At 42.3% G+C, this 27,250-nt stretch overlaps 2 protein-coding genes across 2 annotated transcripts in view; one reads left to right on the forward strand and one right to left on the reverse strand.

Annotated features, from left to right (window-relative positions):
* On the reverse strand, positions 1-25,683 carry ALKBH1 (alkB homolog 1, histone H2A dioxygenase). Its single transcript, XM_079767832.1, has 6 exons — positions 25,417-25,683; positions 23,125-23,233; positions 18,762-18,924; positions 10,577-10,667; positions 8,943-9,136; positions 1-4,310 (listed from the first exon to the last, which is right to left on the reverse strand). The coding sequence occupies exons 1-6, from the start codon at positions 25,597-25,599 to the stop codon at positions 3,881-3,883; spliced, it is 1,170 nt and encodes a 389-aa protein (XP_079623958.1). The 5' UTR covers positions 25,600-25,683; the 3' UTR covers positions 1-3,880.
* SLIRP (SRA stem-loop interacting RNA binding protein) overlaps positions 25,679-27,250 on the forward strand; it is an 8,864-nt gene continuing 7,292 nt past the window's right edge. Inside the window, exon 1 of the mRNA XM_079767833.1 lies at positions 25,679-25,803. Within this exon, the coding sequence (XP_079623959.1) occupies positions 25,707-25,803 (97 nt within the window). The 5' untranslated portion in view covers positions 25,679-25,706. The remainder of the gene's footprint in view (positions 25,804-27,250) is intronic.

Consider the following 27,250-nt stretch of genomic DNA (forward strand, 5'->3'; position numbering starts at 1 on the left):
TTTCTACCACCTCCCAATCGCTCTTCTTCCACTATTACATTTGGATGTATCCTTCCCCCATGTACTTATAAATATGTATGTGCATATTCAGAAAATAGTCTTGTTTAGTTTTTGCGTATTAGTTTTTTTTTTACTTACATAATAGTTTTACATAGTTTTTACATTATACATATAATTTTGCATTTTATGTTTTTCAATAACCAGTGCATCTTGGAGCCCTTTTCATGTCAGTACATTCTTGTAAAGGGCTGCATTGTATTAATGCTCCATAGAATGTATGAACATAATTCAAATAACTTTTTCTACTGATTAAGATTTGGGTTGTTTCCAGTTTTCCACTATTATGAACAACATGATAACAAACACCTTTTTAAACATTTCATTGTGTCCCTGTTTAGGCATTTCCATAGGGAAAATACCTAAAATCCCTGGGTCAAAATTTAGATAAACACTGATAATAGCTTTATAAATTTACATTCCAAATAGCTTTATCAACTTACATTCTCACAGTAGTGAACGAGTGCCCATTTTCACATATCCCACCATCACTGGACATCCATCCATTAAACAAATATGTATTGAGCAACTACTATGTGCCAGGCACTGTTCTAGAAAACTAGGGCACATCTATCCCTTGTGGCACCTATATATAGCCTGGCAGAAAACACTAATTATCATTTATCATATTCTCTTAAAAAGCATAATTTTCTAAGGGGACATATGTAATAATTTTAATAAATTTTAAAAAAGCATTCTTTTCTTATTTTATCGCTTACGTAGAATTTTGTCATAAATATTATTAAAAAAATACAATATGGTAAAGTAAATTAGGAATGCCAGTGGGACTGAGATGTGGAATAGTCAATATTTGAGCCTTCCTTGAGGGACATGAGTTCAAATCTCGAGGAGTGTTCTAGGTAAAGGAAACAAACAGCCTAGTGCAGAGGCTTGGCTAGGAATGTGCTGGGCCTGTTCAGAGGTGCAGCAAGGAGGAAACGCGGCTTGAACGGAGTTGGTGAAAGAACTAAAAGGAAATGGTGGGAGTGGGGGTGGTTAGATTGGGTAGGGACTTGCAAGCAACTGAAAGGACTTTGGCTTCAACTCAGACTGAGGAGTGACATTAGAAAGTTTTGAGCATGAGTGACATGATCTGTCTTGGGTGTTAACAGCCTCACTCTGGCTACTGGGTTAAGAACAAAGTATGAGAGTAGGCAGTGGAGACAAGCATGGAAGAAGTCTGTTAGGAGGGCATTGCAATAATGTAGTTGAGGGATTATAGTGGCTTGGGCCAGTGCAGTAACAGTGAGGCGAATAGAAACAGGGTGTGACAGAGGCTTTGAGAGATTGTAGTTTAATTTTGCCAAATGAATGGGTACAAATTTATATCTCATACTTTAATGTATATTTCCCTAACTACTAGTGAGTTTAGCATCTTTTCACGTTTACTGGGTATTTGTGTTGTTTTCCTAAAAAGTTCATTTTGTTTTCCTTTCCTATCCTTTGATTTCCTTACCAAAAATCTTGCCTAGGAGGTAGCTTTGTTTGCTGTTTATCCAAACTCTTGAGATTAATTTCTCATTTTAGAATGATAGCATTGCAGAGCTGGTACGTAATACAGGATTACTTGGTAAAACCTCCTTATAGACGAGCAAACTGGGTCTTAAAAATGGTAATTGTGGCTCAGAAAAGGTCACCTGGGCCTCAGTTGAGTGACTTATTCCAGGTACACAGGTAAGCATTGGGGGTATTATTAAAACTTAGCTTTCCTGATAACACTCTATTTCACTTTCCATCAACAGTATCATTTTATCTTATTAAGAACTCTGTTTTTACCAATAAAACAAATTGAGATCTAACAAACTCTGCCCCATGAGGGCTCAGATTTGGATAGGATAGTTGATCAAAAGGAATATCAATAAAAATTTACTACCTAAGCTAAGAAAATAGAATTGCATTGCTTTTCCCCCCACTGTAACCTTTTCCCCCCACTGTAACCAGAAGAAAACAGGTGAGGCGGCTTTCCTGCCTAGCTCATCTCGCCCGTCACGCTGAGATCAATAATCATTCCCCGGTTCCTTTCTGCCTCATTACCATTGTAATTTGCCTTAGCCGAATCCACTTAGGGTATTAGGGTTTTATTTTTTCCCTACTCTAATCAACAACCTTTTAAGATTAGGAGAAAAGAGAAAAGGGTAAGACCAGCTTATTTTAGTGAAAAGGGAACTGGGAATATTAGAACATGGCGAACCAAGTCCTGCCAAGCCTGTCCTGTTCAGCAATACATCCATGTCTCACTGAGGGCCTGGGACCCTTCTAGGAAAAACCAGATGTTGGGTGCTAGAAACAGGCAAGAGGTTCTGAGATAATAAGCAAGAGGGGTGAGAGGATCCATCTTAGCCAGACATATTTTAAAGCAATTGGAAGATCAGAGACTGAAAGGGACTCAGACAGGAACAAAACTGATGAGAGCTCATTTAGAAAGGTGGGTGGACACTTTACAAAGGTGCTGCTGCTGAGCTCAGTGTGTGCCTTACTTCAAAACATCACAAAAGCCCAGGCGGCATGGCTCAGTGGTTGAGCATCAACCTATGAACCAGGAGGTCACAGTTTGAGTCCCGGTCAGGGTACATGCCTGGGTTGCGGGTTCGATCCCCGATCCACATGTGTGGGAGGCGGCCAATCAGTGATTCCTCTCATTATTGATGTTTCTATCTCTTACCTTCTCCTTTCCCCTCTAAAATCAATAAAAAAATACATATTTTTTTTAAAAAAACCCTCAAAACAAAACAAATCACAAAGGCCTTTTTCAAAAAAGTAATTTATGCTCACTATAGAGAATTTGGAATATATATATTATGTATTAAAGACCTTTTAGCCTTTTCTGTGCATGTGCACACTACACACATAAACACTGGTAAAATGCTGTGTTCCAAAGAAATGTACAGTAATTTACCTTAGGGTATAGTAAGTTGAGTTGGTGAGGGTACAGAGATTAAAACTCAGTTTCATGTATTTTCCAAGTTGTCTGCAATCAAAAAAAGACAGCAGTGACTGGGACACCAAGGAATATTCTTTCCTCTGAGACAGCCCCATAGAATACTTAGGGCAGAGCAGGATGGTGCAAGCATGTCAAACGCTTAAATGAGGCATGTGGCCCACCAGCCGTGAGCTTGGCATGCTTGGTAGGGCTTCAACAGCTAGGGGGCCTCAACAGTAATAATAATACAGCAATTAGAAATAGAAAAAACTAATCCCAGATACACTAACCCTCAAAGACAGATACAGATCTTTAATTTAAAATTGAGTAAGTTTAATCATGGAGAAGAGTTACAGGTCATCCTTGGACTTTTTTAATCTAACAAAATTGTATTTAAAAGCCAACAGCAAGAAGGCCAGAAAAGATGGAAGATCAAAAGATTTGATGTTAATTGGAAGAATGAAGTGAGACTAATGGTTGATTCATGGAACCATAATTTTATCATAAAATCACTAGATGGGGTGGTAGAAGGGCTATTATGTTTCCCATCAATAAAATGTGAGATATTTAAAGACTCCACGGACATGGAAACTCACTTCTACCTCCCTCAGAGGTAATGGCAGGGGCTGAGAAGGCCGTTGTGGAATGTCACACCTCCTTGGACTTCTCACATACATTATGCTTGAGCAGGACTGAACACCTGTCTGGTCCAGTCCTGGTTAGGCCGGCATGTATGTGAAGTCAGTTTACTAGTCAGAATGGGTTCCAAGGCAACAGTGTGATCAAGATGAGTTCTTCCTTGTCTCTGTTTTTGGCTGGTCTTGGTGCTAAAGTCAATGCAATACAACAGCATGGTCATTTACACTAAGATCTGCCTAAGAAAAAGAATGGCCCCTCCAAGTCTCAGCTGTCAGGGTTTAACTTTGCTCGCTTTACGTGGCTCTTCACGTCGTCCAGATGGCAGAAACCTTCTGTGGTGACGCCTCTTTTATTCTCCTCCATGGGTTCCAAAGGGAAGTCCTGGTCTGTGGCCAGTACCTGTCGGACAGTCATGTTAACACGAGCAGTTTTCAAGTAGCTGGCACACACCTGCCAGTCCTCCATGGAGCAGCACTCTACCACCGAGTCCCTGGGGAGGACAGCGGGGGGAGGTGTTTCTAGGCAGCAGGGCAGACTTTCCCCCTTGGAACTTGGAAGGACCTTTGGAACTGCATGGTTCAACAGGCGGCTGAAACCGGACATTACCATGATGTCACCGCTGTGCATAAACATGGCTGTGGGGGCTTCATCTCTTTTGAGGCCACCCAGGAGAAAGATGGCAGACTGCCCGAAGCTACAAAAAAATAAGTAAAACAATACAAGTCAGTAAGTTTCTGTCACTAATCATAATTTCAACTTGATACTTATTAATTGTAAATCTTTCTTTTTTTGGGGGGGTAAAATCTTCCTTTTTAAACTGTGCTATGATCCTTCCCTTTTGGCTTGTGTCTATAAGTGACCAACCCATGATCTGCTACTTAGACTTATAGCCCACAGAATTGTGGAGAAATAAAATTTGAAGCAGTTAAATAAGCAAAATGAGATTAAAAAAAAAAATCCTTATCTGAGGACAGATTCATTGATTTTTAGAGAGACATGAAAGGAGGGGGGGGGGGAGATATCAAACGCTCCCCAACTGGGGAAAAACCCTGCAACCTAGGTATGTGCCTGGGCTGGGAATCAAAACAGACCTTTTAGTGTAGGGGAGGACACTTCAACAAACTGAGCCCCATCAGCCTGGGAAGACTTTATTTATTTTTTTGTTTTGTTTTTAAAATTGATTTTAGAGAAAGGGACAGAGTGAGACAGGCAGGCAGACAGAGAGAGAAAAAAAAACAACAAAGCATAGATCAGTTGCCTCCAGTACACTCCCGACCGGGGATTGAATCCACAATCTGGGTATGTGCCCTGAGTGGGAATTGAACCCATCACCTTTTGGTGTACAGAACAATGCTCCAATCAACTGAGCCACACCAGCCAGGGAGGGAAGAATTTAGTTTTAATATTACCCATATAAGTTTTATTGATGATTCTTTAAGATTCAAGTCTTTCAATAAAAATAAAGTAGTCACCCTTTATCCAGTTTCACTTTCTGCAGTTTGTTATCTGTGGCCGACCATGGTCCAAAAATATTAACTAGAAATAAACAATTCCAGAAATAAACTATTCAATAAACAATTCATAAGTTTTAAATTGCATGCCATTCTAACTTATTTTACTAATGGCTCCAAAGAACAGCAGTGATGATGGCAATTCAGATACACCAAGAGAAGCCATACAGTGCTTTCCTTTAAGTGAAAAGGTGAAAGTCTTGACTTAATAAGGAAAGAAAAAGAATTGTTGCTAAGATATGCAGTCAGAATGAATCTATCTGTGAACTAGTGAAGAAGGAATAAGACTTTTGTGCTAGTTTTGTTGTTGCACCTCAAACTGCAAAAGTTGCTGCCACAATGCCTGATAAGTGCTTAGTTAAGATGAAAAAGACATCAGATTTGTGGGTGGAAGTCATGAACAGAAAATGTGTTCTGTTGAGCAGTGTGTTGCACCCAAAAGCACTGAGCCTATACAAAGAGTTCAACAAGGGCTCCCCTGAAACTAGTGACCACATTCACATAACTTTTATTACAACATATTGTTATAATTATTCTATTTTGTAAGTTATTGTTGTTAATCTCTTACTGTGTCTAATTTATAAATTAAACTTTATCATAGGTATGTATGTATAGGGAAAAAAAGCACATGTATGGTTTGGTATTATATGTGGTTTCAGGTATCCCCTGGGGGTCTTAGGATGTATTCCCTGTGGATAAGAGGGAACTATTGTGTTTAAGTTCTTTACAGTATTTATCACTCCTGTTCACTTTAAAGATAAGGTAATAATAAAAAATTCTGTTCAGACAACCAAGATGGCAGCATAGGTAAACACCTGAACTTGCTGCTGCACATAACCACATCAAAACTACAACTAAAAGACAAAATGAATATCATCCAGAACCATGGGAAGGCTGGCTGAGTGGAAATTCTACAACTAGAAGGAAAGAGAAAAGCGCATTGAGTGGTAGGAGGTGCAGAGGTGTGGAAGTGTGGAGGTATGGAGGTGCACGTGAAAGGGGCTGGCAACTGGGTATGCTGTTGTCTTTTTCAATCGGAAGTGAGATACAAGCTCCCAACTGCTCTGAACTCCAGTTCTGGGCGAGACTCTGGGGACCCAGATTTATACCTCATACGGAGTGAAACTGGCCTGTCTGATATTGGGCTGGAACGTGAAGGGGGCTTTCTCTCAGATGTGCTTCCAGCGATCATTGTTCCTGCATGGTGCTGGGGGGACACAGAGACCCTGGAGCCTCTTTGGGGCGGGGCTGACAGGCAGCCATTGCTGTTTGCTCTGCCCTGGTGATTCCCTGAGACCCCGCCCCACCCAATTTACAACCCCACCCAAGCTGTGCACAGAGGCTTTTGCATATGAATGGCTTGGCCCTTTGCAATCTAACAAACTGCAGCTGGGTCAGAGAGCCCCAGAGCTTCCAAAAGAAGACCCAAGGCTCCACAGCAGCTTGCACTGCTTCACAGCTGGGCCTCATCTGGGCACCTCCAAACCCCAAACAAAGAGGAGGAATCTGCAGATCTCTCTGTAGCTCCTGCTGGGTGGCCTCGGGCAGTGGCTGACTTTGCACCTCCTTGGAGATCCAAGAGCATGTGTACCCAGTGGTCAGAGTGAGACCATCCAGAATACAACTCTTCAAATCCGTAAGAGACACACTCAGGGGGCAGTCTCAGTGAGCGCCAAAGCCCCACCGAAGCAAGCCCTGCCCCATAAGGGTGTCTCCAGCACAGAAGTTCTCCCATTGTAGACACAACTGGTCCTCATAGCCAACTGGCCTGGAGGTCAATTCCTCCCAGTGATACCAACAGCAATAAAGGCTTAACTACAACAAGACTGTGCACAGAGCCCACAAAGGCGTGCACCAAGAGTGTCCACCTCAGGTAATTAGGGAGGCTGAGCCACTGGGCCCTATAGGACACCTAGCACACAAAGCCACTCTATCAACACAGGAAGCAGCCAAAATGCAGAGACAAAGAAACAGGTCACAAATGAAAGAAATGGAGGAAAGCAAACTACTGGATATAGAGTTCAAAACCACAGTTGTAAGGTTACTCAAGAATCTTCTAGAAACCTCTGAGAAATATAGTGAGACCCTCAAGCATATGAAAAAGGACCAATTAGAAATTAAGCATACTCTGACTGAAATAGAGAATAATATACAGAGATTCAACAGTAGACTAGAGGATCCCAAGAATCAAGTCAAAGATTTGAAATACAAAGAAGCAAAAAACACCCAACCAGAAAAGCAAAAAGAAAAAAGAATCCAAAAATATGAAGATAGTGCAAGGAGCCTCTGGGACAACTTCAAGTGTACCAATATCCAAATTATGGGGGTTCCAGAAGAAGACAGAGCAAGATATTGAAAATCTATTTGAAGAAATAATGACAGAAAACTTCCCCTACCTGGTGAAAGAAATAGACTTACAAGTCCAGGAAGCACAGAGAACCCCAAACAAAAGGAATCCAAAGAAGACCACACCAAGACACATCATAATTAAAATGCCAAGGGCAAAAGACAAAGAGAGAATATTAAAAGCAGCAAGAGAAAAAGTTAGTTACCTACAAGGGAGTACCCATACGACTGTCAGCTGATTTCTCAACAGAAACTATGCAGGCCAGAAGGGAGTGGCAAGAAATATACCAAGTGATGAATAGCAAGAACCTACAACCAAGATTACTCTACCCAGCAAAGCTATCATTTAGAATTGAAGGTCAGATAAAGAGATTCATAGACAAGAAAAAGCTAAAGGAGTTCATCACCGCCAAACCAGTATTATATGAAATGCTGAAGGGTAATCTTTAAGAAGAGGAAGAAGAAGAAAAAGGTAAAGATAAAAATTATGAACAACAAAGTGACAACAAATACATATCTATCAACAAGTATATCTAAAAATCAAGTCAATAAAAATTCTGACGAACAGAATAAACTGGTGAATATAATAGAACCAGGGGCATAGAAAGGGAGTGGACTGACAATTCTCGGGGGGAAGGGGGTGTGGGGGGTGCGGGAAGAGACTGGACAAAAATCATACACCTATGGATGAGAACAGTGCAGGGGGGGAGGGTAAGGACCGGGGTGGGGTGGGAACTGGGTGGAGGGGAGCTATGGGGAGAAAAAAGAGGAACAAGTGTAATAATCTGAATAAAGATTAAAAAAAAATTCTGTTCAGGCACTTTCTTAGAATCAGAGGCAGTACTTTGCACAAACTTAAAGTTATGCTTAGGGAGACAAGAGGAGTAAACTGCTCAGGCTTTGGTGCTTTGCTCTTCTCTCTTCCAAAACAGATGCTGACTTAGCTGTATGGCCTTCCCTTTGCCTATTCCATGGACACTTACAATACCTGTCATTACAAAAGGCAGACTCCATGCATCTTAAACAGTAATATTTTTAAAAAATATATTTTATTGATTTCTTACAGAGAGGAAGGGAGAGGGATAGAGAGTTAGAAACATCGATGAGAGAGAAACATTGATCAGCTGCCTCCTGCACACCCCCTACTGGGAATGTGTCCGAAACTAAGGTACATGCCCTTGACTGGAATCGAACCTGGGACCCTTCAGTCCGCAGGCCGATGCTCTATCCACTGAGCCAAACTGCTTAGGGCTTAAACAGAAATATTAACTGTAATTTGGCCATGATTCTTAAAGGATTAGGCTAATTTTACTTATGATGCATTGTTAAAATACCCAAAAGTGAAAGATTATAGAGTCCAGGCATTTTTTTTTTTAAGTTTGATGTTTTTATTTTATTTTAGTTCAAAATGCTTTTAAAAATAGAATTAGGTGATAAAACGTAATACCAAATCCCCAGAATTAACTTACCTGAATGACAGCAGGGGTTTGGAGTGATCTAGCTCAGACTTGTCCACGTGAATTCCCAGTGTAGAATCTAATCGGTAGTAATTCAGGATACCTGCTTCAGCTCGGAAACCCTGAAATCCACAGGCAGCAGCTACTTGCTCTGAGAGGAAAGCCAGGTCAGAAGGGAAAGGTGTATAATGATCTGCTGAGTATTTCTTTAATAAAAGTAGGGAAAATAAGAAAAATAAACAATGATCTCAGGAAAGTAGAAAACTGTGCTATAAGATTAATTTCCACTTAAAAATCATCCCGTTTACATGTAATATTAGCATAATATGATTCAGTCATCCATATTTTGAATGGCTCATTATTAGATTACTCGATGCCTCAAAATATGAATAAATCATGCTATTCTAGCACTACATCACCTATGCTATAATGAAATAATTACTTCTTTTGGACTTTGAACCTTCTGCAAGCTGTCTATGCACTATTCTTTCTTCTCTGATAACTCCGTTTTTGATAATTTTCCCTCCATGTTTTTCTTAGTAAACGAGGCCCACTTTGAGGCTCTTGGAGGATAACAATAAAAATAATATAAAAAACTATCAGCTAGCATTTATTGTGTTAATGCATTTAACTGCTTAGAACAGCCAGGCACTGTTGTAATCACTACACAGGCATTAATCATTTAATTATCACAACTACCATCAAGGCAGGTATTATCCTTGTTGAAGGCATAATTCAAACCCAGGTTGTGTAACCTGAAAAAAATCACATGGCCATTTCCTCAAATAAAGTTATCTAGTTTTCCATTACTTGGCATCACTAAAAATAAGAGTTATATCATGAACATTTTGGGGCAACACATCATTATTTTGATCAGTTAATATACTTAATAAGCTGGGTTGACTGAAACTATAGAGCTTTTAGAAAGTAACTGGTTAGAAGCAAGGTGGTCTATTCCACTCTATTTTATTCAGTTTACTCTCAGAATTAGTCTTTTTACTTGGTGGCAATATCTCATTGAGATGAGAGAAACTGCACTGCCAGTGATAAAGAAGGCATTCTCTGAAGCACAGAGGTCAGGAAAAAAAAAACTGTACCTCAATAGCAAAGCAAAAACACATAACCATGAGACTTCGTTAATTTTAGGACATTCTTTCCCATCTCTCTCCTGCTCAGACTTTATGTAGCAGGCAGTGGTATTTAGATTCTGAAAGTCCTTTTGTGAATTGATGAGAACACCAGAAGTATATGGACCCGCTTTTATTCCAGGAAGATATTATATAGAAAATAAATGCTCAACAATAAACAATAAACAATGGAAATAAAGATCATAATTGACAACTGCTCTTGAGTACAGTATAAAAAAACGACAACGATATCCCTGAAACCTACTTAGAGAAAACACTGATAGTCTTTGATAAAATACCATAATGTGAGGGTATATGAAAAATAAATTTTCTCTTGATAAATTATCCATGTCTCTTGAGATATTGTATCAAGGGGATTTTAAGAGGGACTAAATAAGAGAGATGCTTCTGAAAATAGATAATATGATATTGTAAGCTTGGCTAGGAAGAAAGCCCACTATGTGTGCCCAAGAACCATAAAAATGGAAAATAATGGAATTAGCAAGAAAATGTAAATACCTTACTGTCCCAGTTATAATGGTAGCCTAGGGTCACCCACCGCAGTTTCTCAAGTAAGCTTCGGGGTCTCCGTTTATTCACTTCTTTATATCTGCAAAAATTAGACACAAAGGATTTATTAAGATATAGTCATCGTAAATGGCAACAACAGCTGTTTGTATGGACCCTAGAATCTAAATTTGGTATTCTACGGAATAAGCTGTTATCCAAGATCTCGATAGGGGAAATTAGAACAGGTAAGTGAGTTGACCAAGAATATAATATTAAAAAACACCTGGCCAGTGTGGCTCAATGGTTGAGCACTGTCCCATGAACCAGGAAGTTAAGTTCGATTCCCAGTCAGGGCACATGCCCAGGTTGAGGGCTCCATCCCCAGTAGGGGGTGTGCAGGAAGCAGCTGATTCTTTCATCATTGATGTTTCTACCATTCCCTCTCGTTTCCTCTCTCTGAAATCAATCTATAATAATAAAAGCATAATATGCTAATTAGACTGGATGTCCTTCTGGACGACCTCCCGGACGAAGCTGGGCTGCAAGGAAAGCCCGGGTCCCGGATGCCAGAGGGAAGCTCGTGCCAGCAGCCAGGGAAAGGAAGGCCTACTCTTGCACGAATTTTCTGCATCGGACCTCTAGTATAAACATAAAAAAACAAAACAAAACACAAGGAGGCCAAGAAGGCTCAGTGCCAACAGAGCTGCCATATCCACCCATAGGAATGCAGGGAATATTTTGGCATCTAACCTAACTTTAAATCTTTATCCAATCATCTAAAAGAATGTTTTCAAACAAGTTGTGACCCTAATTATTGGTTCGTACTGCCAACAGAAACATGCTATACTCCCTGCCCCGGCTGCTCCTCCAGGTACTAGGAGGATGATGGATGGGTGGACTGGTCACCTTCTTCCCTGGTGAATGTACCCAAACAGCAGTTTGCTCACTTTCTGTCATGGGTAAGTGCTTTAGGTAAGTGCTGGCATTTCTCTCAGCAATCATGTTGCACAGCACTGCTTCAGCCAAACCCTAACTGTAGAAATAAACTCCTGTCCTGCTTGTCCACTCTCTGTGCTGTGGCTAGTTTGGGCGTCATAATTAAGCACTGGTATTTTCTTTCTTTAAAAAAAAAAAATATACACACACACACACACACACACATATACACACATACATATACATATATATATACACACACACACACACACACACACACACACACACACATACATATATATATATTATTTCAGAGAGGAAGGGAGGAGAGAGAGATAGAAACATCAATGAGAGAGAATCATCCTCAGGCTGCCTCCTGCAGGCCCCTACTGAACCTGCAACCCAGGCATGTGCCCTTGACTGGAATCGAACCTGGGACTCTTCAGTCCATAGGACGATGCTCTATCCACTGAGCCAAACCAGTAAGGAAGGTATTTTCTTTCTTGCCTCAAGGGACATTAGTGAGTCACTGTGAAAACAAAAGTGCTCAGGACATAAAAAGTCTAAAGTTGTTTATTAAAACATATACACACAAAACAAAACAAAAAACCTTTAAAATCCTATGGCAGGTATTTTTTTCAGTCATGTGAACATCTCCCTCCATAACCACCGCTTTTTGTCCCAAAGTTCCATCTCTTGTCCCTAGAACTCTGCTGTTAGAAGCCAAGAGAGGAAAATGTTTCCAGACTAAGAGAAGAGCCAACCATCTCCATAGGCCTAGGATTTGACAATTAGCCAGTGTCCAGAGTTTCCTTTCCATGTTGGAGCCGGGTCCAGTTCAGCATCAGGCTAGTTGCAGCACAGTTTTTGGGTTTTATTTATTTATTATTTTTAAAATATATTTTATTGATTTTTTACAGAGAGGAAGGGAGAGGGATAGTTAGAAATATCGATGAGAGAGAAACATCGATCAGCTGCCTCGTGCACACTTTCTACTGGGAATGTGCCCGCAACCAAGGTACATGCCCTTGACCGGAATCGAACCTGGGACTCTTGCGTCCGCAGGCCGACACTCTATCCACCGAGCCAAACCGGTTAGGGCGGGTTTTATTTTTTATATTTATTATTTTTCATCCAGAGCTGATGCTTCCTTGGACCATGACTGGATTCACTATAACAAATGCTATAATAGCTCCATAACACAGTCTTCAAGGAGTAGAAAAGGGAAAGGATTAGTTCTGCTTCCACATTGAGAATATCAATTAAAAAAAAGCTTTCACATATAAAAAATGGATACAAGGCATTTCATAAGCTTATGGAACAAAGTTGCTTTATTTAAGTTTATATTTCCTCTTTTCTTATTCTTTAAAGTTATTTTTTATTAGATGATACATTCACAAAATCCAAAAGGTACAAGAAAATATCTATTAACTAATTAATTCCATAAATATTTGTTAACTACCATGCACTGAAGAATAAAGCCTTAGGGCAAGGGGATAAAGAAGAGAAAAGAGGACTATTGTTAATTGAATAGTAAGGAAATCATCTATATAATAGAGGTAATATGCTAATTGGTCCTAACAGTGTCACAGTCACAACCAGGCTGCAAACACACAGGAGCTGGTGGGCGGGGATGGGGGTGGGGACTTGCGCCACCGGGACATGAGGCTGCCGCAGAGTGCAACCCCCTGGCCAAGGCGCACGCTGGCTGGCCTGCGGCATCAGGACAGGTTGCAGCGACCCGCCCCCCCCCCCCCCCCCCCCCCCGCGGAAGAGTGCAGAGGCCCACGGCACCGCCCGGCCCGGAGTGGGGTGTCAGGACGGGCCACGGCGGCACCCCTGGTGGAAGCACACAGGCCTGTGGTGCCACCTGGCCCGGAGGGGGGCATCAGGACGGGGCGGGGCCTCAGCGGAGAGCTCTCAGCACTCCTGCACCGGGGTCTGAAGGTGTGGAGAAGAAGGGAGAGCACATAGGCAGTTAGGGGGTTTAGGCCAGGAGGGGAGAGCAGATAGGTAGTTAGGGGGATCAGACAAGGAAGGGAGAGCAGTTAGGGGGATCAGGCCGGCAGAGGAGAGCAGTTAGGCAGTTAGGGGGTTCAGGCCAGGAGGGGAGAGCAGTTAGGACCATCAGGCCAGCAGGGGAGCAGTTAGGGGCATCAGGCAGGCGAGTGCTTAGGAGCTAGTGGTTCTGGATTGTGAAAGGGATCCCAGATTGGAGAGGGTGCAGGCCAGGCTGAGGGACCCTCCCTCCATGCACAAATTTCGTGCACCGGCCACTGTTCTTTCATAAGAGGATATTAGAACAAAGACCTGAAGGAAGCAAGCCATTGGTTATCTAAAGAAAAAGCTTTCCAGGCAGAAGACTGTGCTTTGTTTAAGGAACGGCATGGAGGCCAGTATGGCTGGAGAATAAATAAAAAGGAATGGTAGGATGAGATTGGAGAGATGGCTGGGGGCCAGATCATCTAGGCCTTGTAGGCTATGGTAATGACTTCTGATTTTTTTCTAAGTATTTGGAGATTGTATAACAAAGATTTTGACTGGCCTTTGTCCTTGGTATTTGGGAGGCTTTTAAACCCTAGGGAGACAGGATGTCTCTGTTATTCATTTGGGTCCTAGGACCACACCTGAGTTTATGCCAAAATGACTCATGATGTAGTTTTGTCATGCTAGAAAGACCAACCATCTGATTAGAGGATTGAGCCTTTTGAGTAGTGAAATTAATTAGCCAGCCCTGACTGGTTTGGCTCAGTAGATAGAGTGTCAGCCTGCGGACTGAAGGGTCCCAGGTTCGATTCCAGTGAAGGGCATGTACCTTGGTTGCAGGCACATCCCCAGTAGGGGGTGTGCAGGAGGAAGCTGATCGATGTTTCTCTCTCATCGATGTTTCTAACTCTCTATCCCTCTCCCTTCCTCTCTGTAAAAAACCAATAAAATATATTAATAAAAATAAAAAATATGTACTTAAAAAAAAAAAGAAATTAACTAGCCAGACCTCAGGGGATAGGTGAGAGCCAGAAATTGAGTTCAACTATGTGACTAATGATTCAACCAATCATGCTTAAGGAGTAAAACCCCAATAAAAACTCTGAACAATAAGGCCTGGGAGAATTTCCTGGGTGACACATCCTGAGTCCATGGGAAGAGGATATGGAAGCTCTGCATTCAGGACCCTTCCAGACACTGCCCTGTGTGTCCCTTCATTGGGTGGTCCTGATTTGTAACCTTTATAATAAAACTGTAATCATAGGTACATGAATGGTTCAAGAGAGCTACTGAACCTGAGTAATGGGAACTCCCCTAAATCTATAACCAGTAGGTCAGAAGTGTGGGTAACTTGGGGATCTCCCAAACTTGTGGCTGGTATCTGAAGTGAGGACAGTTTGGTTGGGGACCCATAATTTGAGATGTCCCTAACTCTGATGGTTTGCATCAGAATTAAATTGTGGTACTGCTGATGAGAAGCTGTGAGAGGTGACATGGTTTCTACGCTGTGAAAACAGACTGAAGAGGCACTGGAACAAACACAGGGAAATGGTGGTGGCTTAGATTAAGGTGGTTGTGATGGAGATGCTTAGAAATGATTTTATTCATTATAACTGGAGATCCTACTAGATTTGCTGGAGGGCTGGAAGTAAGATTTTGTAGTGGCTGCATTCTGCTGCTAGGGTATATCATGCCTGATTTATCTGACCCCCTGCTGACACTTAGGTTGTTTCTCATTTCCTCCCTCTTATAGACAATGCTGCAATGGAAATGTTTATACCTATTATACTCTTAGTTAAGAATCTCTAGTTACATTATTCCCTGACAATAAATTTTGAATAAAACATAGAATTGAGGTGCCCTAATTTTGTGAACAGACTTATTTTTGCTTCTAAGTTCAAGTATTTCTTATTCATTTTCTATTTAAAAGCTTCTTTTTCCCTGACTATACAGAGAAAGTTGAAATTAAAAGTTGAAAGGATCCTTAGAAGTGCCCTAGTTCAATGGTTCTCCATGTAGATGACATGGTAAATAATCAGAATCTACAGAGGAACATTTTTAAATCACAGACCCTCTCTATTTCTGATGCGCTCTGGGAACGCGGGGAAAGCTGGCATTACTGTCCAGCTGGCACGTATCCTAACTGACCATGATTCTACCACCTTGAATGGCTTATCCAGTGCAATCCTTTTGTTTCCGAGATGAGGAAAAAACACATTATCAGGCAGTGATGGAAGAACTCAGGCCCTAATCTACTTTTAATGCTGTCAGCAATGTCTGAGCATATCAATTTCTTCCACCCTTGACAATAGAAGGTATGGCTATAACATTTTATATTTTTGATAATTTATTAGACAAAATTACTATCTCACTATTGTTTACAGGATGATTTATTAAAGAGATTCATCTGACCTACCTTAGAAGATGACAACTGGAATTTGTTATCACAAGGAAAAAACCCCAATTATTTGAAAACACAGGCTGGTTTAACAACAAACTCTAACCGCACCATTAGAACCATTAAACTACATATAGAACACACAAAAATGGTAGAGTCTTAAGAGGCTGTTCTAGGACTTCTCACATACTATCGTACTTAATTCTCACGTTATCAAATGAGGAAAGGATTACTATGAGGCACAGAAAAGTTAAGAAACTTGCCCAATGGAACAGAGTGAGGAGTCTCAGAGGGAAGGCAGGGAAAGAAGGGTGGGGAGGGAGATTATCAACCAAGACCTTGTATGCATATATGCATAACCCATGTACACAGACAATAAGATGCTGAAGGCCTGGACAGGGGGGCAAGGGTGGGCTGGAGAAGGTCAATGGGGGAAAAAGGAGGACAAATGTAATACTTTCAAAAATAAAGAATTATTAAAACAAAACAAAAAAGAAACTTGCTCAAGTTTACAAAGCCTTTAAATGGCAGAACCAGGATTTGAACCTAGGCAATCTGATTCTAGAACCAGTGCTCTACATAGCACTAAGCCCGTTATAACCTGGTCTTAACCTTCTCTTTCTGCTTCTCCTCTTGCCAATTCCATTCATGACTTCCAGGAAGCATTTTCCATAATCTACCTCCAATCTAGCTTCCTAACTTACCATTCCAATCTATACTAATAAAAGGGTAATATACTAATTAGATAGGGTGACCGGACATCTCCCGGAGTTAGGGGGCGACTAGGCCAGCAGGAGGGCAGTTGGGGGGCAACCAGCCCGGCAGGGGGGCAGTTAGGAGCCAGCAGTCCCAGATTGCGAGGATGTCCGACTGCAGGATGGAGCCTAAACCCACAGTCAGACATCCCCTGAGAAGTCCCTGACTGGAGAAGGTACAGGCCGGGCTGAGGGAATCCCTCCCCGCCATGCACAAATTTCGTGTACCAGGCCTCTAGTAACCCTATATAATACAAGGACAGGGACCATAAGCACAACGACTGGAACGACTGCTCGACCAGTCGCCATGAGGTCCATTAACTACCTCTCGGCGCCACCCCTGGCCCCGGCCTGCAAGCAGCAGCTCATGGCGGCAGGCAGGGCTACTCGTGGCTCCCTGCGGCGGTGATCGGGCGGGGCAGGGCGGCTTGTGGTGGGGCAGCGAGCAGCAGCAAGCAGAGGAAAGCAGAGGTGAGCCTCTAGTAATCCTATGTAATAAAAGCCTAATATACAAATCAACTGAATGTCAGAATGATGGGTCGCTATGATGCGCACTGACCGCCATGGGGCCGACGCTCAATGCAGGAGCTGACCCCTGGCAGTCAGTGCGCTCCCATAGGGGGAGCGCTGTTTAGCCAGAAGCCAGGCTCATGGCTTGTGAGCACAGCGGTGGTGGCGGGAACCTCTCCTGCCTCTGTTGCAGGCGGGTGGTAAGGAGCAAAGGGTCCCAGACTATAAGAGCCCCAGATTGCGAGAGGGATGATTGCCTGCCAACTTAGGCCCAGGGGGACGCTCCTGCATTGAGCGTCTGCCCCCTGGTGGTCAGTGCGCTTCATAACGACCGGTCATTCTGCCGTTCGGGTGATTTGCATATTAGCCATTTATTATATAGGATTCCTGTACTTGCCAAATTACATTATATGGTTACTAGAGGCCTGGTGCATGAATTCATGCATGGGTGGGGTCCAGCCAGCCTGCCCCGATTGGGGCTGATAGGGCTGGGCAGGCTGGGAGGAGGAGCCGCAGGAGGTTGGCCTGCTGGCCTTGCCCCCAATCAAGCTGGTTGGCTGGCCACAGTGCATGTCATAGCAACCATTCGTTCAAGTCGCTTGGCTTTTATATATATATAGATGTCTCTGTCCTTGACTAACCTACAAATTCCTGAAAGGCAGGAAGTGTCTTATCTGTCTTTGAATCTCTAACACTTAAACACAGTATCTGATACATAGCAGAAACTCAGTAACTGTTGAATAAATGCACACATCCTGTGCTCCTATCTCATAGAACTTACTCAGTTTTAAATATTACCTCTTTTCGAAGGCTGCTTTCTCTACCCAAAACACTGTTTTTCTGACTGGCCAAACTCCTAGTCATTTTTGAAGACCCAGTTCAAATAGACAGAGGGGAAAAAGAAGACAATGAACTAAAAACATCATTTTTTAATTCTTTTACACCTCCTTCCTGGTTGAAAGAATTATTTCTTCTTCTGCCCCCCACAGCATTTTTTTTTGCTGAGCTCTATTATAATTATTCCTGCTCATATTGAGTTCCTGCCACAGACTATGCACTCCTGAGTACAGGGACAGTGGCCTACTTATCTTTGTTTCACCAATGCTCAGCATCATGCCTAGTACATGACTGACCCACAAGAAATATTTGTGGAATGAATGAATGTTGAAACAACATTAAGGTATAAACATTAGTTCTCATGAAGAACAACTAATCTACCATAAAACAGCTGCGAGAATTGACTTTGTCTAGGAGAGCAGAAATAAAGAGCTTTCAGTGTTACTGTTTGCCAGGATACCAGTCTTCACAGGAACTCACTTTAAGTAGAAAAAAGGGCTGAAGGTGAATGAAAATGGATTATCTGATGATGAACTTGATATCTAAGCTATGATTAGCAAATCTTTGAAATGGATCTCAATTTAATATATTTGTCAAAGCATCTGCCCAAATGTTCCAGAGGGAAGAATTTAATTTTGCTGCATTTGCGTAGAAATGAGGGAAAAATAAACAGGCCAGTTACTTTCACTGCATTGTTATAAAACGGTTCCTTTAAAGATCTGTGATGACTTGAGCTGAATGCTAACATTTTATTGTGATTGATAAAACCTACCTGAGAAACTCTTTGCTCTGTTCCCATACATCTTGGGTCTCTTCTTTAGTCATGTGTTTGTCCAGGTTACATACATTAGGTTTCTGGGAATATAACTTAAGGCACTGCTTCACCCAGTGCCACTGGTAACCCGGGCGGAAGGGGTTTGGGATGAAAATAAAACCTATATAAAAGATGGGTGGGAAAGAAAGGAGAGGAGGAAATTCTGCATCGGTTATTCAGATAGTTTACTTCTGTTGACTTCCTTATACCCTCTACTTTACTATTTACTTTCCATCTTCTTTTACTCATGCTTCCAGTGGCTTCCATGCTAATAAGCAAATGTTCTAATTCCTATTCTCCAATTTTACAGGAAGAGGAATTCCTTCAAGTTAGTAAAAAGTTAAGTTTGATGATCACTAGCCATCTACCACTATGCAAATACCTTTGGCTTTTGGGGTTACTCTCAAGGGAAACAAACATTCCACAATTATTATTTGTGTTACCCCAAAGCAAACTTTAGAATTGAAACCGCCAAAAGTCTTCCCTTAAATTTTCACCCAGTGTCACCATGTACAGAGGTGGTGGCTGCTTCCTGCAGTTACTACCTTTGATATTTCAGTGTGCCCTTTTTGCCCTTTCCATTTTCTATTTTCTGGCTACTGAGTCTATAAATTATCACGGTTATAATAATTGGTATGATTTCTGCCTCCTGACTAATATAGCAGGGAAGGAATATGGTATGTACATCTGCTCGGTATGGTACGATGCAAATACCTACAGCATGTATGCTGAAAAGATCCTTATGACCTTGAAAGTAATCTCACATCACTTTTCTCCTTTATAAAAGAACAATAACAACGTTTAACTAGAATCCTATGCATGGCAAGGATTAATTCATCAAGCATTCAACAGACCCACACTGTGCACTTTCTTAAGAACTGAGATAAAGAGTTGAAAAATTTTATCCTTCATGAAATACCTGGAGATAGGACAATAGAGAGTTATACAGATAATGTCTTATTTATTTTTTAATTTTAATTTTTAATTTATTGGAGTGACATTGGTTAATAAAATTATATAGACTTCAGGTGTACAATTCTGCAATATATCATCTGTATATTGTATTTGACCTTATGACGCTCCCTAGATCCTTCCTGGTTAGCTAATGGGCTGTGGGAGGTGCAGCAAGTGCTGCCAAAACAAGTGAAACTCACAAGAACATTGTAACTATGGTGACCACTACCTTGTTTACCTCTGACTATAAAATAAAGCATCAGCTTGCAGTCTGGATCTGTTCTGTGGTCTCAGCCAGGCACAGAAGATCCACCTAGACCCAGCTTATTCTCTTTGTCTGTCTTTTCTTCATCCTTCGCCTGCCCCCCTCAGGTTCGCCGAACCCTTGGCTGTGCTGGCGCGGCACAAATCACCAAACTGTTGTCTGTGTCTATGAATATATATATATTTTTTTGCTTAATCCCTTCACTTTTTTGACTGAGCCCCTCAACCCTCCCTCCCCTCTGACCAGATAATATCTTTTAAAAGCCTGGTTGATAAAAGAAACAAAGACTGAGGAGTAGTCAAAGAAGAATAAAAAAATAAGGGGAGAGTTTATGGTTTTTAGGGTTTAAAAAGACTGAAGCATGCTTATAGATCGTGAGGAAAGAGCCAGTTGAAGAAAACTGGCTAAAAATGAAGTGAGGAAAGGAACAGAGCAAGGTCTTGAAAGCAGGAGGAAGTAAAAGAAGGTGGGGTCAGAGGTGAAGGGACTGGCTGAGTTGAAGGAACTCTTCTTTCTCTAAAGTTGGAGGACAGGAATGAGAATACTTGCTTATAAATGTGGAGGTTATTTTTGCATTTCATGTACTAGTGAAATTATCCAAATAATTTAGGAGAGTGATAAGACTATCACTATTTTGAAAGAAAAAAGGTATGAAACTCCCCAATAATCTATCACATGCTATCACCATTTAAAAAGAAAAGATTACAGCACCACCACCACCACCACCACGATCTCCCCCCGCCCTCACCCCGCACCCCGGCAAATATGAGATTAAAGGAAGAATACCCCTGACCTAGTCCAAGCCTGAAGAGTGATAGGAAATTTAATACCTTTTCAGGCAGTCCATTTCAGACAACTGCTGTTATCCTTTCACTGAGTTAAAATTTGCCTTTCAAATTTTCATGAATTGGCCTTAGGTTCTGACACACAGAGCAAGCCCACATTAGCTTTTAATTCTTCTTGATTAATACTTCAAGCTTTACAGCTAACATTTAATGACTATTTACTATGTGCCAGGCATTGACCTAAGCACTTTACTAGGATACTCATATTTAATCCTCACTATAATCTTTTAAAGTGGGTACTATTTTTACACGTTGTATATATGAGGAAGCTGAGGCCAAGAGAGATTAAGAAATTTGCCCAAGGTTATGTAGTAGTAGATAGTAGAGCCAGGACATGAACCCAGGTAGTATGGTGTCAGAACCTAGGCCCTAACCACTAGTATGCACTACTTCCCATCCCCTCTTGTGCACAACTTTTCAAATGTTCAATACTATCATGTTCCCCCTCAAGTCTACTCGTCCCCAGATTCAGTTTCTGGTCTTCAGACCCATCATCTTCCTGCTCACTCTCATAAGGACAAGATGTGGTACGCCTAGGCTCCTTCAGAATAAACAGAATCCACAAGTAAACACAATCCTTCCAATCAAGTCAGAGTAAGAAGAGACTGTCATCTCCCCTGTTTTGGACGTTATAATTCTATTAAATGCAGCTTATAATGGCTAGGAAATCAGAATAAAGACTCTAGGGACACATTTACCATAGGTACCAACTTAAATGATGTCGCTTAAGTGTAAAATCCTAGAAAACCAAGGACACCAATTTGGAGAAAATAAAACCAAAGAAGGGTTGATAACCTTGCAGCCTGAACAATTTGTTAAGGGAAGAAGGCACAATTACAGAAACATGGCCTTGAATACAGGAGCTAGGTCTGAAAGGTACAGGGCAGCCTTCAAGAACAAAGTGATTAAAAGACCGATGGTGATGCATGCTCATTTATCTAAACTCATGGGGAGCAATGCTTTCACATATGAAGGCCATTTGATTGTTTCCTCAGTGACTTCAGTCATAAGATCATCTTCAGTTCTTTAATACAGAACTAAAGTTCATGAGGCCTTTTATAGGAAGTATTAAAGCTGTACACCTTCCAGCCCTGGCCTGTGTGGCTCAATTGGAGCATTGTCCTGTACACTGAAATGTGGTGGGTTTGATTCCTGGTCAGGGCACATACCTAGGTTGTGGGTTGGGTTCCTGGTTGGGGCATGTGAGGGAGGCAACCGATCAATGTTCCTCTTTCACATAGATGTCTCTCTCTCTCTCAAAATCAATAAACATTAAAAAAAAAAAAAAAACCCACCCAATTTTTTAAAAAGCTATTATACCTTCCCATGTTAACAAATACTTTAGTGGTCATACTATATTAAAAGCTGTAATACAGACCTGGCCCTTAGTACAAAAATTACTATTTCTTTTTAGGGGTATCACTTGCTTTTATTCCATATTTGAAATCACAAGTGCAATGTTAACTTTACGAGTATGTCCTCTAGAAAGAAACAAGATGACAGATGTTAAGATTACTTGGCCAAATAAAGCATTTCCGTATCTTCTGAATAGTTCACAATAATTAATCTTATTATTTTATCTGCAAAGTGAGCTACCCAATATCACTAAAATTTTAGGACTTCTGATCTCATTACTGTAATTTTTTCAAATGTTTGGCCTTGATAATGCCAATAATTTTTAAGTTGTTGTTATGCCATTTGAGAATACAGGGATTTTGTGACTAGAGTGACCATTTTTATTTTTTAAAATATATTTTTATTCATTTCAGAGAGGAAGAGAGAGAAACATCAACGATGAGAGAATCATTGATTGGCTGCCTTCTGCACACCCCACACTATTGATCCAGCCCGCAACATCAGCATGTGGCCTGACCGGGAATCGAACCATGACCTCCTGGTTCATAGGTTGACACTCAACCACAGAGCCATGCCAGCCAGTCTGGAGTGACCATTATTAATTATTCTATCACTCAAAGTGGTTCTTCTGCCAGAGCAGGTGGGTGTTCAGAGAGATACGGCAGGGAGCCCGGAGTCACTGTCATATTTTTCATTTGTACCCGCTGTGCAATATAAGCAGCAGTAGTGACTCCTGTCCTTTAGGAGTGCTACATAAATGGAAATCTTAGATGAGGCAGAATTTAGGAGGGGTTGGAGAGTGGAACATTTCTGTGTAGTTGCTGTTCTTTATCTATTTACTAGCTCCTCTTCTAAAATTAGATAAATGATTGAATTCACCTTGTAGATCACCTGTACTCACCAGGATAGCCTTCGAGTCCATAAGCTCGCCAATTGCTGACCGGCTGAAGTCCTGCTCTATGTGCATCGTGGTCACTGACTGAGGACACACACAGCTGAGATCTGACCACCTGGCAGGAAGGAAACACGTCAGAGGGCTAAGGTTATTTTACAGATCAAATCTGAGAACTTCAAAGCTCTAAAGAGATTTCTGGTATGGGGCAAAATTGGGAGTCATAAGTCTGGGATCCTAAACTTAGTCCCATCACTTACTTTATGTAAGACTTAGATAAGTCACTTCTTAGAGCCTCAGTTTCCTCATCTATATACTGGCCACTAGAGAGCTATATAGAATTAAGATAATAATGAGAAGCAGGCTGATTTTTGCCTTAAATTCTACCTTTTCGATATCATACCTTTGTGATTTCTTTTAGGACTCTGTTGTTTGGCGTACTGGAATACTCCGAGTCACAACGCTGCTTACTTCTGTTAGGGCTAATAATAATGCTTCTGAGGCATTTGTATACAGTTGGTGTTTATTTTTATTGATTTCAGAGAGGAAAGGAAGAGGGAGAGATATAAACATCAATGATGAGAATCACTGATCAGCTGCCTCCTGCACGCCCCCTGGTGGGGATTGAGCCTGCAACCTAGGCATGTGCCCTTGACTGGAATCTAACCCGGGACCCTTCAGTCCTCAGGCTGATGCTCTATCCACTGAGCCAAACCAGCTAGGGCTACAGTTGGTGCTTAAACAGAGCTATGAAGAACACCAGGCTGGGGACGGTGAGAGAATGAAAAGAGAGCACTCTAACCATACAATCCATCAATAAAACATTAGGAACCCTGTTTGTTAAAAGTACAATATGTATTCTTTTATTTGTTTATTTATTTAAATATATTTTTTATTGATTTCAGAGAGAGAGAGAAAGGGTGAAAGAGATAGAAACATCAATGATGAATCATTGATCGGCTGCCTTTTGCAGGCCCCCTACTGGGGATTGAGTTTGCAACCTGGGCATGTGCCCTTGACCGAATGGAACCCAGGACCCTTCAGTCTATAGGTCAACACTCTATCCACTGAGCCAAAGTGGCTAGCGCAATCTTAGCTTTTAAAAAGAATTTTTCTGTTGCCCCCCCCCCCCAAACTGTTGCCATCACTTCCTCCACTGCTCTCATTAGGTGTCTTTTAACAGTAACTTTCTTCTCTAAGTTGCTACTTTCAATCTGTTTTGAGCTGGGTAACTAAATAACAAAGTTTTTATTACTCAATAGTGTATTTATTGAGTACTTACTGTTTTAAGTATGTGCTACACATAATGTCTCCTTCTCGGGTGACTTAATTCTAAAAGTATGTATTATGGTCAAGTTTTGGGCAAAAGTAGCTGAATAAGGGTCTGAGGGATTCTCCCATGAATCAACTGTATTATTGCAGGGGTGCAGACTTTCTGTGTTGTTCTGACAACTCTAAGACCACTTCTGCTAACAAGTGAAGCTTCTTATGAAGCCGAGTTTCAGACAAATATGGTGGTATCATGGCATTCCAATTTTATTAAGAACTATTCTAGGCTTGGAAAGAATGCCTCACCCAGCCATCTGTGGACAATACCAAGGGCAAATTAAGGGATCAGGTATCCTCAAGTGTTAAAGTAACTGTAAAGAAAATATACAGGGGGCGGGGGGCAGCAATGGAGGAATAAGAACACATGTAATACCTTAATCAATAAAGAAAAGAAAATATACATTACACTGTAGTTGTGATTCTCCCTGTGTACCCTGCGCCCCGCCCAAAGGTAGAAATAATGGATGATGCTTAGATTCGTTATCCCTTCACTTTCAACTTGGAGAGATTATCTCTGAACTACCTCTGAATGCCTTCTTTCTAGGAGGCTCAGACAAGACCGCTATCAGTTTTATGGACAACAGCGATCCCAATCAGTTCTGGGATTACTCGGGCAGTTGGCTTTTTTAAAACTGCTGAGCCCTACCCTAAGGTCTACGAACACGGTTTACGGTTTTTTACACAAATCCAAGTAGAAATGCAAGTGGCCAGTTAATGGAAGGAATAAATACCAATTCCCAGACATTTTTTTGACCGAGGGCACCGCCACGAAAGGCCACGTGGAGAAACCAGCTGCGGAGAGCTCTTCATCGCCAAAGCGGGACGTTTCGTGGGCAGTTCAACTCTGTGCCCACGGAGGGCGGGGGTCGCTCAATAACAACCAGTGTGGAAGCGAAAAGCGACGACGGCATTGAAAACCCTCCGGGAAGCGAGGCCGGACGTCGGGGAGGCGCGCGCCGCTCCTCTCCGTACCTTGTGGGCCCCGGGCCCCGGGCCGCGGGCTGCCTGGGCCGCCGAGAAGTCGATGACCCCTCCCAGGTCTGCGGTCCCCGGGCGGCTCTGCCGGTAGAAGCGGAAAAGCTTCCGAAAGGCGTCCTCCCCAGGTTCTGTCACGAGCGTCGCCACAGAGCCCAAGGCCGCCGCCATCTTCCCCATCTCGCTGCCCGGCCTCCTCTGCCCCGGAAGCAGATCCCGTGCACTGGACGCGCGGCAGGTTTTTCCGGGGTCGCGACCTCCGCTCGCCGAGGTCCCTCCAGCTAAAGATGGCGGCGTCGGCAGCGAGGGCCGCTATGGCTCTGCGGGCCAGCACCAGCCGGCCCGTTGCCTTTGTCAGGAAAATCCCCTGGACCGCCTCTTCAAGTGAGTGATGGAGACGGAGCGGGGCGGAATGTTTAGGTCCAAGCGATCCTCAGGAGCTCTGCTTCCAGCGGAGCCCTCGAGTCGGCGTGGTGGCTCCGTGAGGAGGCGGGTCTGCTTCTGTGCTCACCCAGGAGCAGGAGGAAACGTTTGCAAGTAACCGTGTAGGAATGCCGCTTGAGCTTTTGGAGCGCGTGTTCACGATCTCCTGTCTTTCGGGGTGATTGGGTGGAGAGGCTATTACTCGGAAACTTTTTTTTTTTAAATACATTTTATTGATTTTTTTTACAGAGAGGAAGGGAGAGAGATAGAAAGTTAGAAACATCATTCTGCTGCCTCCTGCCCACCCGCCACCGGGGAGTGCCCGCAACCAAGGTACATGCCCTTGACCGGAATCGAACCTGGGACCCTTCAGTCCGCAGGCCGACGCTCTATCCACTGAGCCAAACCGGTTTTGGCGGAAACTTTTAAGCTTTACCATTTAGAAGGGATTAATTTGATTGCGGTGTGGGGGAGGAATTCCAAGTGGCAAGATTGGAGGCGAGGAGACGAACTGAAAGGCAATTTCAGTAATTCAGCTCCAAGCGGAGGAGCTGAGCGAGGGGAGTGGTAGAAGGGAGGTCAGATCCATCTATGCTAACAAAACAAAACCGACAGCTTTTCGTGATGTCGTGATCGGCGGTAGAGCACCTACTGAGGGAAAAGGAGGACTGGCTTCCAGGTTCTCACGTGGGTGAATTTCGTGGCTGGAATGTAGGAGAAGCAGGTCGAAAGGAGACGAGTTAAGTTTAAACGTGTGGGGCAGAGGAGGCTGTGTGTCGCTGAGTGAGAAGGGTCCTCTGAAGCCGTACCGCTTGGGCTCGACTTCCATCCCGGCCATTGAATCGTGTAGCCTGGGCAAAGGGTCCAACTCGGTGCTTCAATTTCATCTCCTATGAAACGGAGTCAGGATCGTCCTCATACCATTGTAAAGGAGTTTACATGTAAACTGCTTAAACTTGTGCTAAATATAGAGTTAAGGACTGAGTAAGTGGTTATTTTCATGATTACTAAAATTGAAGCTCATGGGGAAGGCATCGGCTGGAGATAGAGGGTCGGGAGTAATCAATACTGAATTCTCTCACCAACATTGTTTTTTTTTGTCAGCGTCGACTGCTGTTTTGAGATAAGGTTTTTACCTTTGCTTACCAAAATTTTGGTAAGCAGTTTTACAATTTACATTTTTATGATTTAAAATTTTACATTTGCTTACAGTCACTTTTGTGGATAATCCGTGTGTCGAGTCAGTTCTCTTAAACAATAGAACAGGGGTAGCTTCTCTTAATTTTTGTGGCCCAAGTATGATAGTAGGATGGGAAGTAGATCAATTTGTGTCTCTCCTTCTCAATATGTTGTGGGTGAAGACCAAACCCAGTAGAATGCCTTGCCTAGGCCCTGTGAAACTGTAGAA

The sequence above is a fragment of the Cnephaeus nilssonii genome (genome assembly GCF_951640355.1).
Source record: "Cnephaeus nilssonii genome assembly, chromosome: 4".
NCBI lineage: Eukaryota > Metazoa > Chordata > Mammalia > Chiroptera > Vespertilionidae > Cnephaeus > Cnephaeus nilssonii.

Coding starts and splice junctions, on each gene's coding strand:
- ALKBH1 (XM_079767832.1), bottom strand. CDS start 25,599: ATGGGGAAGATGGCGGCGGCCTTGGGCTCTGTGGCGACGCTCGTGACA. Junction 23,234..25,416: donor CGGGGCCCGGGGCCCACAAG/GTACGGAGAGGA, acceptor CCTTCCTGCCAG/GTGGTCAGATCTCAGCTGTG. Junction 18,925..23,124: donor TGGACTCGAAGGCTATCCTG/GTGAGTACAGGT, acceptor TCTTTTATATAG/GTTTTATTTTCATCCCAAAC.